This window comes from Epinephelus moara, chromosome 12 (assembly GCF_006386435.1).
Source record: "Epinephelus moara isolate mb chromosome 12, YSFRI_EMoa_1.0, whole genome shotgun sequence".
In the NCBI taxonomy this organism is placed as follows: Eukaryota; Metazoa; Chordata; class Actinopteri; order Perciformes; family Serranidae; genus Epinephelus; species Epinephelus moara.
In genome coordinates, this window is record NC_065517.1 from 19,738,037 (window position 1) to 19,755,696 (window position 17,660).

Consider the following 17,660-nt stretch of genomic DNA (forward strand, 5'->3'; position numbering starts at 1 on the left):
ATAAAGTATTGGAAAACATGGAAAGCGAGACTAATCAGACACAAGATGTTTTCCTCATAATGAATTGATAACATAATAAAAGTAATGGGATATTTCGTTAAACCCTGAAGGAAGCAGTTGGACTAAATAAGAAATTGCTGCTTTGAATTTAGTCAATAGTCGTGCGTGTGTCTTTGTGTGTTGGTGTACGTGTCCACTTACCAGCGCCAGTGCCTCACTTGCCCTCTGTTTGGCTGCCTTCGCCTCTTTCTCTGCTGCATCCACATTTGCTTTAATGTTGCTATAGGCCTTGAAGGCAGCTGTTGCGTTGAAGGAGAGGTTTTTTGCTTCGGCTAAAATACTGTGAGGACAAAAGAGAGAAACAGATCTCACTTTGATATTTCTCTTTTGATATGTTGTACACACATTTTCTTAAAGGGGACCTGTTATGCTCATTTTTAGGTTCATACTTGTATTTTGGGTTTCAACTAGAACATGTTTACATGCTTTAATGTTAAATAAACACTTAATACTCCTCATACTGTCTGTGCTGAAACACCTGTATTCACGCTCTGACTGAAATGCTATGCTTGGTGTCTGTCTCTTTAAGGCCCCCTCTTGAAAAAGCCCTTTATTGTGATAGTGAGAATGAAAGGGGGAAGAGAGAGGGGAGACTGCAGCAAAAGGCCATAGGTCAGACTGGAACCCAGGCTGCTGCAATAAGGACTCAGCCTTAATGGTATGGGCACTACCCAGTGGACTACTTGGGTGCCCCATTAGAGCATCTACAACTGCAACAAAGGTTCTGAACCAAAATCTTCACAACCGGACATGTTCCAGCAGGAAAATGATCCAAAACCAGGAAGAAATGATAACATCAGCGACCAAGAAAACATGATGTTAGTATGAGAGTACATGTGGCAGTGTACTTGCAGCCAGGGAATGAAGGTAATGGCGGGAATTGCAGTAAAGTTTTCTAAACCAAAATCTTAACACATGTTCCAGCTAAAATGTGATCCAAAATCGGGGAGAAATTAACAACGAAGGCAACCAAGATTACATGTCAACCACAAACACAGTGCGGTGGTTTTTAGGGTGGCAATATCAATTATTCTAATCGTGTAATTCTTGTATTTAAAATAGGGCTGTCAGTGTTAACACGCTAATCGCAATGTGATTAATGGTCCAACATTATGCGTTCATTTTATTTATTTCTGCCACCACCTGTCTTTCAGAGGCTATAGATGTCTGAGTATTAAAGCTAAAGTGATTATACTGGTATCGTAGTAGAAGACCAGAGAAATCTAGTGGTACTAACCATGTTATGATAGCTGAACTAGGACAAAATAATACTCCAAATTGCCTTAATTTTGCCGAGGGATAAACAGCATGGCCATTTTCACAGAGGTCCCTTGACCTCTCATCTAGAGATCTGAATCTCATCTGAATCAAAATGGTATCTGTGGGTGCCCATGAGTCTCCCCTTTACAGACATGTCCACTTTATGTTAGTCTCATACAGCTTTGGGCACAAACTATATACTTTTTTGCATCCAGTGTTTATTGCATATTTATGACTTGTAAAACTTGACACAGTGCTGAGCTGCATCTCAAATTAATCTTCAGATTTCCAGCTTTCAGGTGACAAATATCACTTCTATGTGGCATATAATGCTGACCTGCTATCACCCCCAAAAGATCCCCTGTACCCCACAGAAAAGACAAAAATAGGTCTACAGTATATGGGTCTCAGAGGGTTGTTTGCATGCTGCTATTTTGTCTCTTGGACCACACTGTTTTAACAGTGCAGCACTGATCTGAAATAAATAAATAATTAAATAAAGAGAGGGGGAAGATCAAGATCAAGATCATAAGATAAATTTCTTTGCATTCATGTAATTACCAATCTTGATTTTTCAACTGTTTTGAAATGTAAAATAATGGAATTTAAAACCTGCAATTAAAGAAAAAGTGAATTTTAAAAACTAATCCTTTGACAGCCCTAATTTAAAATGTCATTATTTTTGTGCCATTGATCAATCAATTAGTATTTGGCCATCACACATTTCAGGAGCTTGAAATAATACAAGTGTTTTTGATCAATAGTCCAAATTACCAGAAGAAATGTAATCAAGCACACGCACATTAAAGAGGCAAAAACAAACCAAGTCTTTTCAGTTGAGAAACTGTAACCAGCTAATGTTTGACAGTATTATTTGATAAATAACAAATACAATGAATTGATTATCACAATTATTATAGACTAATTGATGGTAAATCCACGATTCGTTTGATTAATCATCTCCCAGTTCCAGCCCTATCTAAAGTAGATTTACCTGGTGTTAACATATATAAATGTGTAGTGATGTGTTACCTGTCCAAAATGGCAGCAGATTCGTTCAGCTCCTTGGCGCGTTCCTCTGCATCATGTACGTGACTAGCCAGGCCGCCGTCACTTAAACCATCAGTGAGGTGAGTCACTCTGTCATCCAGCTGGTCATGAAGAGGACCCAGCTCTCGTCCCATCCCCTCCAAGTCCTACAGACAGAAAACAGAGGCTCTGCTCGCTTTGCTTGACGGACGCATTCAAATCACTCTCTGTTTGCATCCTTTCTAATTGTTTAGGTAGTAATTCTGTATTTAATGGCAATGAAATTATTTAAATCAAAGAAAGATTACAGCAAACAGACAAAGTCAAAACACAGAGAGATATTCTTCAACTCATACGAACTCCTCTTTCCTGATGCGAGAGGACACAAATCTCGGACAGACTAATCAACAGCAGACTACGTTTACAGGTTTTCTGCTAGCTTGACTATTTCACCTCTATCTCCTTGTTGATGTTATCAGAAAGCTGGTTTGCTTCATCCAGTAGACGTTCTCCTTCTCCAAGGACCTCCTGTGCTTCCTGTTTCAGCCCGCTCACAGCGGAGCACTTCCTCTGTAAAAAACAAACAAAAAAAAAAAACCCACAATCGATTGCTGAAAAAGATTCTGATTTACCAATGTATGGACATCAGGGCTGCAAGTAACTACTATTTTCATTCCTGATTATTTTGCTGATGCTCTTCTTGGTTCCTCACATAAAATTTCTAGGGGTCATAGCAAACGAAAAACTATGTTGGAAATATCATATTAAACTTGTCTGTAAAAAGACCATGAAGTCAATTGGTATCTTAAGTAGAGTTCATTCACTGGTTGATCATCCCTATATATATAACATTTTACTACAGCTTATTTTACCCTCGTATTATGTATTGTAATACTGCTTGGGCTGCCACATGTCCCACTTATCTCAATATGATCTTTCTAACTCAAAAGAATTTAGAGAATGATTACCTTTGCTAAAAAATGTGAATTATCTGCTTCTCTCTTTAGAAAACATCAACTTTTATCAATGTTTAATGTGAACATATACCAGACTTGTGTATTCATGTGTAAATACGTACATCTCACTCTTGACTTGCTCAGCGCTTTTCAGAACTTTTTTTTGGTGTTCCTCAGACATTCCCTCATATTCCACAAGACTCTATGGACTTTTATCTTCCATATTGTCTGACATTAATCAATGTTCATGTTGAAATACAGAGGACCATCTCTTCGGAACAGCCTTCCTCCATCTCTGCATCACATTATCAATGTTCGAAAAACATCTGAAAAGGACTCTTTTCGCTGGGTGTCCACTGGATCTTTCGCGTGCACGATTCGGCTGCGCGCAGACTCTGTCCTGTGCCGGGCGACAATGTCCACTGGACGCGCCGCACGCGCAAGTGGCTGGAATTGGCGGATCGCAAGATCATAATGTCACGCGATAATCTGCGGAAACCCTGGAGGTATAAAGACATCAACAAACAAAGAAAAGATTTCTCTGCCTGACGGACATTGACCAATGTAGGTCATTTCGTGATCCAGAGTTTTCATGGGTGTTTTATTTTGAAAATTGACCGGATACTGTCGTCTTCTCTGCGCCTGACTTCCTGTTTGACTCATTTGGTCTGTGCAAACTGACGCACTGTCACACGGCGTCCGTCAAAAATAGACCCGGTGCGTACTTTTAGCCGGGTAGAGCAGCAAGCTGCTTCTAGGCCTCGGCTAAGACGCGCCGCGGCACTTCTGGTGGAACAGCTTACATTTGACTTGAATGGCAGCGATTAGCTCCAGCACCCGCGCCTCGGCCGGATCGCGCACGCGACCGATCCAGTGGACATCCAGCTTTATTAAATTTACTTTAAATTTACTTTTTTAATTTACTTTCTAAAATTAAATTCATAAATTCAATTTTTGGTCTATAAAATATCAGGTAAAAGAAAAAAACCCATTGAAATGTCCAACAGCTCCAGGTGATGTCATCAAATTGCTTGTTTTGTTTGACCAACGTTCCAAAACCTCAAGATCGTTAATTTGTTTTGACAAAGAAATGAAGAAGATCAAAATGCTTGAGAAGATGGAAAATGTCAAACGATTATTAAAAGAGCTGCCAATTATTTTACTGTTGATTTCATAATCGATTAATTATTTCAGCTCTGATGAGCAAACATCCTCAGTAAATGCTTTGTAACAACACAAGAACATTTCTGAGATGATGTGTTGGATTGTATATTTAACCTACAGGTCTCATGGACAAAGATTCTCTTTCTCTCTTTCTACTGGAACCATATGTCGATATGGTCAGAACAGTCCTTGAGTATTTTCAGTCAATAGTATAAATAAAAACTTATATCTATATATATATATATATATAAGTTTTTAATCTGTAATGCACAGATACCTGGATGCACACCAGCAGTATAGGAGAGCCTTTGTTTGAGTCTGTGAGGCTGTTACAGTATTTTTTGGTCGGTTCGCTTACGTCAAATCTAAATTGAATCTGTGGTTCCCATAATATTGACAGACAGCGCAATCACTCAGAAAGATTATTATTTTCTGTACTGATTAGCTCTAAAAACCTCCTTATGGTAAAAAAGATTTCCAGTTATTGAAAATCACAAAAGCGGTTGGAGGACACACGGGACACACAATTAGTGATTTGATGAAGTAACGTATGAACTCTGTACAACCCCAGTGTGTATAGAGTGCATATTCCACTTTCTTCACTGAATAAAGCTTTTCTGTAGAGAAGAAAAGACTGCAGGGTCAGGGAGGCACAAAGACAGATGTAAAGACAGAGAAAGATGAAGAGTACATTGTATGTGTGTGTGATTGCTGCAGAACGTTTCCTCTAGGACATGTATAATAATCATCTCAATAAATGCTTGTTGTTTTGCTCTATTAGAAATCTGTGCTGCCTGTGAGCTTTCCTTGATGATGAATCATATGCAAAAGGGTTGAAAGGAAAATAAGAACATGTAGCAAGATGAATAGATGCTTAGCTGCTCCAATCTTTACGATTCTTTAGGAGTTATAGGATTTAATTTTTTATAAGTTTGAGACAACCCGAAAAGTTTAGATACTATTATTCAACTAAAATGGAGGAAGTCTGTCTGTCTGATTGTCCTTCACTTTCTCAACAACCCTTCATCCAATTAACTTCACACCTGGTGGCGGTATTGCTGAGCACCCAAGGACGTGCAGTGTTGAGGGCGAGCTCTTGAGATCTATGGGACATATTTATTAGTAGTGTGTTACTATTGCCAGCAGCGCAAACTGTGCAGTGTATTAAGAAAGGATCCCTATTAACTGTTGCAATGCCAAACAGCATGCTGAGTACACCTTGCTCTCCATCGCTCACTATATTATTCCCCTTGTTCATGATGAACTGCTTCTCGTCTGGAAAGTGGACGAGATCAAGCAGCAGCAAAGGGATTAGGATTAGGATTTTCTATAAAACAGGGTGTTTGTGGTCAAAACTCAAAGCTAATCAGCTCATTGATCAGGTGACATCCAGAAGTTTCCCATAAAGCCCTGGGTCTTACAGTAGATTGAGAGCAGTTCGGCCCTTGGTGCTACCAACAACAGCTACCTGTGTACATGACATCAGAGCGGGATCATGTAGGACACAAATCTGAATGGCCTGCATTGTCAGCTATTGCTGATGACTGATTCTGCGCAGGCCTGGTGCATCTTGAACAAGCCTATTAAGCCCCGTTTCCACCAAACACTTTCAGTATGGTACCTTTGGAACCAAAAGTAACCCTTCAGACATGGTACCTAGACCCTAGCGTTTCCACTGCAAACAGTACTCTTAAATGTGGGCGGGGTTGTTGTCACTTACTGCTCCGTCCAGCACTCACTGTACTCTGAACCTTGTTTATCGTCCACAGAACCAGGCTGCACGCCAGCATTTTCAGAGCAAAATAAAACAGGCTGCAGTGAGAGTCTCTCTCCATGGGATATTTAAAAATAGTGGGGTTGTGCATCTAGTCCTTCTGAGGCAAGCTCTGGGTTTTAATGTTGCCCACAGCATGTGTGCAGATTGATTCACGTCGTTAGCTCATACATTGAGTGACATTACAATTTAACGTTCCAAATCAAAAATTCCGGCAGTCGGCCTCAAAACCAGCCACAGCTCAGCCCTGAGCAGAGTGACTGTCCTCTATTGACCAATCAACGGACTGCAGCGTTCACAGCTCCACCTTTTAGTACCAGATCTGTGTGCTAGGTACCCCAACAGAGGGGGTACCAAAAATGGGGATGGTACGGAACAGTTCCATTGGTACCATCCACAACTTTTCACATTGGAAACAGAAAAAAAGTGTACTGAACTGAACTGCACTGCTCGGTGGAAACGGGGCTTTAATTGCTACTCCGCCTTACGGCATGCTGGGTACAGCTCAATCTATGTCACTCCCTACAGTACATTCATCAATAGATGAAGAAAGAGAGACCAGAGGTGTTAAACTGTAGCAAACTCAAAACATCTCAATTATGAGCTTTTGGAGTAAATGCCTGAAATAGCCTGGTCCCAAATAGCTAGGTATTAGCAATGACTAGTGATTTAAAAAAGGCTGGGTATAAAGGGTTAAGAGGAAGTTTATTCATCTGATCTACTTCATACTTGTCGGTTGTATTGCTGAGAACCTGAGGAAGTGGAGTGTCAAGTGAGAAGATGTTTGGATAAGCAGTTCTTAAGAAAGCTGCAAGTAGCACTACCACAGGCCGAGCAATCAGCCCATTATGACAGGCAGGTTTTGAATGGGCACTACACTAGCGTGTAAAATCACACATACAATAGGCTCAGTACCCCCCACAACAGTAATCCATCACTTCACTGTTGTCACTCATTTGAAACTAAGGTGATACAAGTCAGCCAACTCACATGGATTCTATTAACACAGCAATGTAGAGTACAGACACAACCTTTTGTTCACAACCTGATAATTATTTAGTTTCATCTCAAAAACTGGTGACAGGGTCATGTGTAGAACCCACCAGTGCTGACTGTCAGTGTTCCTGTCATTCTTTTATCTATCTATCCTTTGCTTGTCACAGTAAAAAAAACAACACGACAGAATTTAATTAGTGTGCTTGAATAGTGGTTCATTGTTCTCGTGATTTTAAATGAGTGACTGTGAGTACAGAAATGATTCAGCATTCAAGCTTTCTGACTGAGTTTGTGCATGTTAAACTTGTGTGTGGGAGTGTGTGTGTGTGTGGCTGTGTATGCGTTTGTGTGAATGTGCACCTCCAGGGCTGTGAGGTTAGCCTGGTTTTGTTCAGCCAGTGAGCCAGCCTGCCTCGTCTTTCCCTGGGCGGAGTGGAGGAGATCCTGGGCCTCCTGGAGCTTCCCTGCATGGTCTGAGAGCTTCTCTTTTATCTGTGGGAGCAGACGGGGGGAGCATTAAGTTAACATCATTAATTTAGGGACATCGAAGACAAAAGAGTAAAGATTAGAAGTTATAATTACCTCTGCTTTCAGGTCCTCTGTGGCCTGATGGGGGTCACCAAATAATCTCTTCACCTTCTGATACAACTCCTCTGCAAGCCTGGAAGAGGAAGCAATATTTACATTTTTATTTTGGTCATTTAACACAGTTGTATTCATGCTTTACAAAAGAGTAACCGTGGAATAAGTTGGATACGTGAATGCAACAATTCAGAGGAGAGGAGAGTTATTGTGATGCATGACAGAGCTTCTGCTTGTGTGAAGACAATAATCACTCCATATGACTGAATGTTGAAATACCAGAATGAAATTGCCGATTTTCCTCTATTGATGCTTCAGGCAAAGTTGGATTAAATTGTGGCTGCGTAAAACATTTCAAATATTGTCACACTAATGTGTGGGTGTGTTTGCATGTGACTGGGCGGACGGGTGAAGGAATATGTGTGAATGTGCACTGCAGTATGGCATGCTGTATCAATAAGACCAACAGGTAAAACCAGCGGAGACCTGTGCCGCATCAAGTTGTGTGTCTGAGGAAGAAATTCTGAGGTGTATCTCTGCATTGTGTCCTTCAATTTCATGCAACAGATACTTAGAACTGACAATATGGTAAATGGTAAATGGACTTGCACGTGTGTAGCTCTTTTCTAGTTGCTTTCACATTCACTCATTCACACACGGATTCATACACTGGTGTCAGAGGCTACCCCACAAGCTGCCACCCCCTACTCAGGTTTTTAAACATTTATATACGAGCACACACTGATGCCATCGGTAGCAATGTGGGGTTCAGTATTTTGCCCAAGGATACTTTGACATGTGCACTGGAGGAGTCAGGAATGAAACCGCTAACCTTCCTGTTAGTGGATGACCTGCTGGATCTCCTGGATCTCCTGAGCCACAGCCAGCCCATATAACTTATATCAAACCATGGTCTGGGTGAATACTCGATTCTGAATGGCTGCAGGGTGTCCGTTAAAATCTAATGGACACCGGGGTGTTGGTGGCTTAGTGGATAGAGCAGGCGCCCTATGTACAGGGCTGTTGCCGCAGCGCCCCAGGTTCGACTCCAGCCTGTAGCCCTTTGCTGCATGTCGTTCTCTCTCTCTCTCCCCTTCATGCTTAGCTGTCCTGTCAATTAAAGGCAAAAATGCCCAAAAAAATATCTTTAAAAAACAAACAAACTAATGGACACCTACTAAGTAGTACTGGTGAAACTGTCTGTTTCTGTTAACAGAAAGGAGTTAACAATTAATCTGTTAACAATTAATTTCCAGCACTGAGAGTCTTCCTTCAGTGCCTCATCCTCTGGACACCAAAGGAAGGAGACTGTCACACACCCTGCAGGTACTACATTGCCCCTCTGAACCTAAGCAATCATTTCACATCCCGTCCAATATTCAGCTTGCTACTTCAGGCTGCGGCCAACAGTATCATTACACATGGCAGATTGTTTGTTCCAGAAAATCTTGAAAATCATACTGTCAATTTATATTTACTGTTTGTCAACTGTATGCAATGCTATTGACTTTGAATCTTGCTAGCATATCCTCCTGAGACCCTGTGTCCTCATATGAGGACATTACATTTTGGGTTTACCTGACCTTATACTTCATTCTACTTAACATAGACCTGTTGTCCTCGTTCGTGGACACGTTTTTGTCTCACCTAGTGGTAGTAAGAGCACAATACACTAATCCAGGTAAAAACAAGATGGCAGCCATCTCTGCCAAGTCAGTCTGCAGCTGATCCCGACACAAAAGTGGACAAGGAGCAAAACCTGATCAGATTTTATGGTTGAAACTTGTTTATTTATGATTAATAATGTTTGTAGTTTTATACGGCAACAAATTTGACCAACTTTAGCAACAGTAATAAGCTAAGACACTGTTAAGTAGGAAGTACTTTTTGGAGACCTTGAGACTTTATTATTGTTAACGATGTTTAGTCTTTTAAAACTAATCGGGTCCTATTGATCCCACAAAGCTTGGAGAAATTAAAAATGCAAACCAAACAAAAGTTCAGGTCTCAGGAGGATAACATTAGCTTTCTGGCTACTAGCTGGGCTAATGGGTTCCATGAGCTGGGCGGACTAGAATCTCCAGTCGCTGGGTCATATCTAAGGTTTGTCCTGTTTACTGGAGTAGTGAATAAGGTTTCCTCTGCATGAGAAGCTCATGGGGTGGCAATGATTGTTCCAGGTTTTAGGTAAACCTGCAGGTGTTACCAAGGAAACAGAGATTTGGTCTGTGAAAAACTAATGTGATTTTGACTGCAAAAAGCACAACAATATGAATGAATATTCTTACTTTTTATTTCTTTGGTGAGTGACTTTGAAGTGTCCATTATCACTTTTTAATGGCCTTCACAGAGGAAATCGTCCCAAGTGCCTCCATGTTGCCCGTTAAAAAGTGGTAATGGACATCTTGTTGGGCATTATCCCTTAGTTATATACCTTTTCGGAGAGTACAGACATGATGAAAACAAACTTCTTACAGTCTTCAGGTTTCATTAAAAGGGCATTCATCAATTATTTACAGCTTTGTTAGTGCAGTCAGCCAACTTTTTTTTATTTACTGTGTAGATTTGGCGATCAAACATTCACAACTGCTATGTATGATTGGCCAGCAATGTTGAGGTGAGAACGCTGGCATGGTTTGAGCCAATTCCTTTCATCTATCCACTTTCATCCACTTATCCGGGGCCGGATCGCAGGGGGCAGTAAGCCAAGCAGAGCACCCCAGACATCCCTTTCCCCAGCAACGCTTTCCAGCTCCTTCTGGGGGACCCCAAGGCGTTCCCAGGCCAGATGAGATATGTAATCCCTCCAGCGTGTTCTGGGTCTGCCCCGGGGCCTCCTACCAGTGGGATGTGCCTGGAATACCTTCAGCGGGTGGCTCCCAGGAGGCATCCTGATCAGATGCCCGAACCACCTCAGCTGACCCTGTTCGACATGAACGAGCAGCGGCTCTACTCTGAGCTCCCTCCGGATGTCCGAGCTTTCTTTTTTCATTCTTCACACAACTGTTTTATGTCACTATGGCTTCAAAAATGTGTGCTGTTATCCTGGAGTAACATTATTACGTCTCGCCCCTGTCTATGACAATAGGCCTTTCACAGCACCTTCAGACATGGTCAGATGACATGACACATAAGCTAGTTCTTTGCTTGCATAACCAGGTCCTAAAGTACACCGTCATAGTAAAAAAAAAAAGTATGGCAGATATATGTATGTAAGTATGCCATGTGACTGTAGCTTCAGACTTAAGTTGACTGTTTTAACTATCTTGCAGGCTTCTCTTCAACTGATCCACCCGTCAAGCTTTGCAATACAGCCTTTAGTTTACTCCAGGTTTTCTAATTATACTTTGCTTTGACATGCATTTTTACAAAGCTTTCTCATTTTGGAAGTATTTAAAACAGTTTAATAACCATATGTTTACCATAGCATCCCTTAATGAGCCTTATTTTTCACCTTCAGCATTAATTAAGACAACAAGGTACCAGTGTCCTCCAGTTGACATCACTCAGAGGACAATTTCACACAGTTTTGGGGATACATGCAAGGTAATTTTTGGGTTTGATGAATCTTTAATGAACCCTCTGGGGAACAGCACGAAGAAAACAGTATAAAACTAAGTAAAAACAAAAGGGAGGGGTGTTTAACTATTATTCAAGCCACTATTACATTACAATATAAAATAATACAGCATATGAATGAGTTTTTGCAGTCTGAACGCATACTGAATATAGATCAAATATGGAAAAAATAAAAGTCATATATCTGTGCTAGCTTTTGTTTATGTTGTTGAAGTATCCTTTCAACATTTGTTGATGCTTGTGTTTTTCTCAGCTGCTCTGGTTGAAATCTCCCCTCAGGGTTCAGTCAAATAATCAACCGCAGACTGACAGACAAGTCATTCAGTGGCAGTGGCAATTTCTCTTTGTCTCCCTACTCTATCCCACAACAACTCTCCGTCCATCTGTCAGTTGTTCTCCTGTCTCTCTGTGGCTTTCCTTCTCACTACACCTTCTCTGTACGTCTCTCTCTGTTTCTACCCCCACGGCGATACAGTACTTTTAATTAACTCATCGACCTCGTCAACATTTACTGCTGAAAGAGAGACAGAAAGAGAGGGAGAAGAGAGGGATCAAGAGAGTAGATTACTAATTCCACCAAGTGCCTTGAGAAGGAGAAAGTGAGAGCGAAAACAGTGAGAGACACTTTGTTAGAACATCAGCAGAAAGTCATGGCTCTAGGATGTTTAGTAATCGAGTATCTGCTCAGTGGAAGGCGTTTACTCCTGATGTCTCCTGTGTCAACCGAAAGAAGGAAAGAAATCAAAGAATGAAAAAGAAATGAAAGGACCAGTGCTTCTGCATGAATTAACCTCTTTACTGTACTATAAATCATATATAATCTACATTACAGCTAACCATTTTGCAAACAATGGTGTGTGTTTTTTCTATCACTAAAGGCATCCATTGAGTTCCACTCATTTCTGTAAGATATGAAAAATGACTCTACCTAAAAGAAGTTTCAGAGTCTTGAAATTACTATCACAGTTATAATCAAGTATGCATTCAGTGTTGTTGGATAAACCGATTCATCAGCCAAACATCAGTACTAGCTAATATTCACCTTGTTGACTGCCATTTGCCTGTTGACAAGTAAAATGACATTCACCGACAGCAGTAGTCGATGTTTTTCTGTTGTGTCACATCAATTTTGCACAGACCAAGCTTGAGACTAACAGCATCTCGTCGCCCCAGCGGTAACACAAAAAATGTTTAGAATGAACAGAGGATGCCTTTGGGATGAAAGGACGCAGTAAACTCACTATCGACATATCAGGGGACTCACCATTTTTCCCCTGATAATGCCGTGGATGTATTATGAGACCTGGATACAGCCTTGGAGGTGGGCCACCATTCATTCCTGGGGGCAGCAGGCCGAGCAAAGAACCCATAATGTCCCTCTCCCCAGCAACGCTTTCCAGCTCCTCCTAGGTGACCCCAAGGTGTTCCCAGGCCAGATGAGATATGTAATCCCTCCAGTGTGTTCTGGGTCTGCCCCGGGGCCTCCTACCAATGGGACTTGCCCAGAACACCTCTAACAGGAGGCGCCCAGGAGGCATCCTGATCAGATGCCTGAACCACCTCAGCTGGTTCCTTTCGATGCAAAGGAGCAGCGATTCTACTCTGAACTCTCTCTGGATGTCTGTGCTCCTCACCCTATCTCTAAGGCTGAGTCCAGCCACCCCACGGAGGAAACTCATTTTGGCTGCCTGTATCCGCGATCTCATTCTTTCAGTCACTACCCAGAGCTCATGACCATAGGTGAGGGCTGGGACATAAAGCTCCGCCGTCCAGCTCAGCCCTCTCTTCATCGCTGCAGAAGCAGCACCAAAGCGACGATCCATCTCATGCTCAATTCTACCCTCACTTGTGACCAAGACCCCGAGAGACTTGTACTCCTTCACCTGAAGCAGTAACTCTCTCTCAACCCAGAAGGGACAGTCCAGCTATTTCTGGCAGAGAACCATGGCCTCAGATTTGGAGGTGCTGACTCTCATCCTGACCGCTTCACACTCAGCTGCAAACCGCCCCAGTGCATGATGGAGGTCATGGTGTGATGAAGTCAACAGAACCACATCATCTGCAAAAGGCAGAGACGCTCCTCCCCATAGTAACAGTTGCTAACGTAGTGGGGTTTGCCAAACATCACCCCAGGCTGTGTTCTCCCAGGCTCGTTGTCACGGTGAAACGCAGAGCTTTCTAGCTGGCAAACACGGATAAATCAGTGATTTATATTATTTTAACATGGTTAACAAGTGTGCTTGGGGTGTCTGCAACAGTGACTCGAGATATCCAGACAAATTCCCGAGTAGTTTTTATTCAATTCCCAAAACCTAAGGGAAATCATGAGAAATGTCTCCTTTGGATTTGACTCTATGGACGACCACAATGGCAGTTCAACACATCGACTATCAATAAGCATACTTACATATGCTCGAAGGTAAGAGAAGCAATGTGGTTTTCATATTTTATAATAGGTGATGTGATCCAATAATGTTACGCTAGCTACAGACTGTTGTTAGCTCACTATGCTAACCTGCTGGGCAGACCTCAGACAGGCCGGCTCGTATTAAAGGATCAACTCAATTTGAATTACGAGAAAGTTAAATCTCCCGGTATTTTCCATTGTTTCCTATGGGAATGAACCCCCGCAAGACTAGTTTTGTCGAACCCAGCAATAGTAACCAAGGAGGGCGGGACCATGGGCGGGTCTTGACAAAGGGTGAGTTCTGATGGGTTTTTTTTTTTATAATAAAGATTCCTCTGTTTCCTTGGCACATGAGGGGGAAGAAATAACAACAAAAACAAAACAGAATTAAAAACAAAAAAAAATCGTTATTAAATGAGACTTCACAATCCCTCATTAGATTCACAATATGAGGTAACAGTGCATAGTTTCTAAATAATTCTGCACTTGAACAGCTTTAAAGGCAACTTTACTGTGACTGACAAAAAAACCCAAGTGTGATGTTTCCATGGATATATTACACAGCTCAAGTTTCATTAGCCTGCTGTCTACTTATAGGATGTAAATAAATTAACAGAAATCACTGGTTGCATGGAATGCTAGGAAAAGTGCACCCTAATATCTAAAAATGTTCAACATTAAAAATGTTCTTTGTATTTATTTACATAGGTAACATACTGCCATTTTCATGAGTTTAACATTTTGCTAGTGTAAAATTTCTATGGTATGCAGGTAAGATTTTTTACATATTGATTTATTAGGGTGAATTTAATGCATATTCCACCTCTCTCCTCTCGTCTCTCTCTTTCTCATTGTGCAAGTTCAGCAAAAGAAAATGTCTAGTGGGGAAAAACCCTGCAGAACAACAAGCAAGAAGATGGAAAAGTGGGATTGAATCCCAGCAGGGCCAAAGGCAATCCAAGACACACAAGGTGAATGCATTAGCATACAAGTGTGAGTAAAACAAAAAATGAAACAGAAGTAACAAAACAACAGGCAGGTGAAAACAAGTGTGATTTCCATGCAAATGGAAGAATGAAGGTTTTGGTCATATTCACCAACAAGACTTAAAAAGGAAACAGAAACAACTCTGAAGACAAAAAACTCAAAAGTTCTAAAAAGCACAAAACATTAACACCAAAGAAAGTGCTCAAAAGCAAAGATGCTCAGTTACTGCCTGTCTCCAAACACTATTCTTGGCACATTTTCACTCCATTCGTCAAGAAATTTACACCTTTTGTCTGCTCAAAAATGTGTGCGTGCACTCTGAGACAAAGACTGGTATGTTCGCAAAGTTTTCTTAAAATCTGTCTTTTTCTTGTGTGTGGGAGAAAGATACATGACCTGTGTGTGTGTGTGTGTGTGTGTTTATATGTGTGTGTTCGTGTGTGTCCATACTCCATCTCCTCCTCGGCAATGCTCTTCTTCCCTCCCAGCTGTCGTTTTCTCATCTCGGCTAGCATGGCCTGGATCTCCTCTTTCATCTCCTTCAGGCTTTTGTCTGGAGTTCCATCTCTCCGCGAGAGAGTCTGGTTCAAGTCGGCGGCCTTTGACTGGAGGTCTGGACACACAGACACACAGAAAGACTGCTATGAGGGGGCAGAGGAACCTCAAAATGAGCTGGCAGATACACAGCCCTGACATATTATCACCTTATAGTGCTGTTATGGTTTACTTTATCACCAAACATTCCAAAAGTCCAATATTCACTTTCTGTTTTGTTTTTATTTTTTTAATCCTTTTTGACTCCTGAGAAAAAGCTTCTGAGTCTGCAGCTGCTGGAGGATCAACTTTCTATCTGAGCTAGTTGCTAACTTTGTCTGTCCGCTGTTTGGTGCTGTGCAGGTAGTGTACAGTGGGTTTTTAATGAAGGTATCGATTAAAAACTGAGATAATTCGAACCAGGAGGAAGACTTCAGTTGGGAGAGATGTTTCTGAGTTCTGCGAGGAAGACAGTTAATGGAGTTTCCTCCTTCGCCCAATGAAATTTTGTTGCAAGTTATTGTCCGCATGTTTAATGTCTGGGGCTGTACCCGACTGTCAGTCTAATCAGATCCGGCCATTAAATACAAACATTCAATGATTCTTTTTTTTTTCCATATAAAGTTTAAAAGTTTGAACGGGGGTCTGCAGGACATTCAGTGTAATAGCGACATTAATGTAATAATAAACAAGCTAATGGCGCTAACAATGGATCAGAAATGTGCAACAACATTTTTTGCTGTCACTAGATATCAAACAAAAGCCAGGGACTGTGTCAAATTAAGTGGAAGCAAGAAAGGATCGACCCTGTGTAACCACATAAAAAGTCCATGTTACAATTTACCCCACGTTAGGTCGTGCCCCTCGCTCCCCTACCTTAAGGGTACTGAGTACAGATACCCAGCTCTAATTTTTGGAGGGTTTTTGGCAGGAGTTGGGCTCGACAAACATGGCTGAGGAGAGTGGTGAGAGTGAAGCATAAAGGAAAAACAAAGACTAAAACGATGAGCTTAAAGAGGTTTAACATGTTTGAATAACAGAGGCTAAAACGTGGACTCAAAGTAAATTGATTAAAACAACAATCTAACCTAAAATAAGTTGTTTTTTATTCTAAGAAATCATCTTCACACATAGAAATGAACAGTGTGTGGAGATATGTTAATAGTAAACACAGACAGAGCTCAGTCCTGATGGACATTCTGTCTGTGGGCGCTGCTGTCATGTCTCAGCTTTATGACTCAAACAGAAAGACAGACAAATCACACCGTTTGATCTTCACTCATTTAAACACAGACACACACTGAGTGTCAGACACACACACACACACACACACACACACATAGAATGTTTTAACACCATTCAAAGCCAGTGATTTTGGCAGGCTTCATGTTTGCCCTGCTTTTATCAAATTAAAGGCAGTGAAATCTCAAACCAATCAATGATGAAACTGCACTAAAACACTCCAAGGCTCATTTGAATAAAACTGCTGGAACTTAATGAGGAGTGTGCGTGAGTTTGTGTGTGTGAGCGTGTGTGTTTGGGCAAGAGCAAAACAGAGGAGGGTAAAGAGGTGTGTTGTGCAATTCCATGTGTATGCAGCAAGCTGTTTGTGTGTGTGTGCTGCAATGATGGCGTGTTCCTCTCTCATCTGAAATGTAAACGTGATATGATTAAAGCAAGTTGAAACTTGAAAGAGTGTGTGTGAGTGTCTGTAGGTGTGTGTGTCTGTGTGGGCTTGTGTGTGTGTGTGTGTGGTTGTGGCAATGCAGCATTTCCTATCATTTGAAATGTAAACATGATGTGATTAGAGCCAAGACCAAACTAAAGCCATCATGCTAATGAACAGCTGTACTGCATGTGTGTGTGTGTGTGCGCCGCATTTGTGTGTGTGTGTGTGTGTGTGTGTGTGTGTGTGTGTGTGTGTGTGTGTGTGTGTGTATGTGTGTCACAGCCATATAATTACATAGTGGGATTTAAAAGCCAATTAAACACTTAAAACGTGGATGGAATCATATTATAGTATCTGGTAAACATGGGCACACACACACACACGCAGACTCAGAGGAAAGTGTGTACAGTATTTTCTTGCCTCATTATGTGTGTGTCTGTGTATGGATGTGTGTGTGTGCACAGTTGTACGAGTGTGTGCACATCTGCATCAGTGTTTGTGTATGTGGTGTGTTTGTGATAGCCAATAATTAAGTCTCTAATTGCTACTCTCAATCATACAGTGAGCCACAGCACACTCTCTTTTACACACACACACACACACACACACACACACACACACACACACACACACACACACACACACACACACACACACACACAC

At 41.5% G+C, this 17,660-nt stretch overlaps 1 protein-coding gene across 5 annotated transcripts in view; it reads right to left on the minus strand.

Annotated features, from left to right (window-relative positions):
• lama2 (laminin, alpha 2) overlaps positions 1-17,660 on the minus strand; it is a 322,377-nt gene that overhangs the window by 57,504 nt on the left and 247,213 nt on the right. For all 5 annotated transcript variants that reach the window (XM_050057581.1, XM_050057580.1, XM_050057578.1 and 2 more), the window contains 6 exons: positions 15,245-15,407; positions 7,822-7,900; positions 7,600-7,731; positions 2,803-2,919; positions 2,353-2,516; positions 202-340 (listed from right to left, as the gene is read on the minus strand). In XM_050057581.1, coding sequence (XP_049913538.1) covers positions 202-340; positions 2,353-2,516; positions 2,803-2,919; positions 7,600-7,731; positions 7,822-7,900; positions 15,245-15,407 — 794 coding nt within the window. The remainder of the gene's footprint in view (positions 1-201; positions 341-2,352; positions 2,517-2,802; positions 2,920-7,599; positions 7,732-7,821; positions 7,901-15,244; positions 15,408-17,660) is intronic.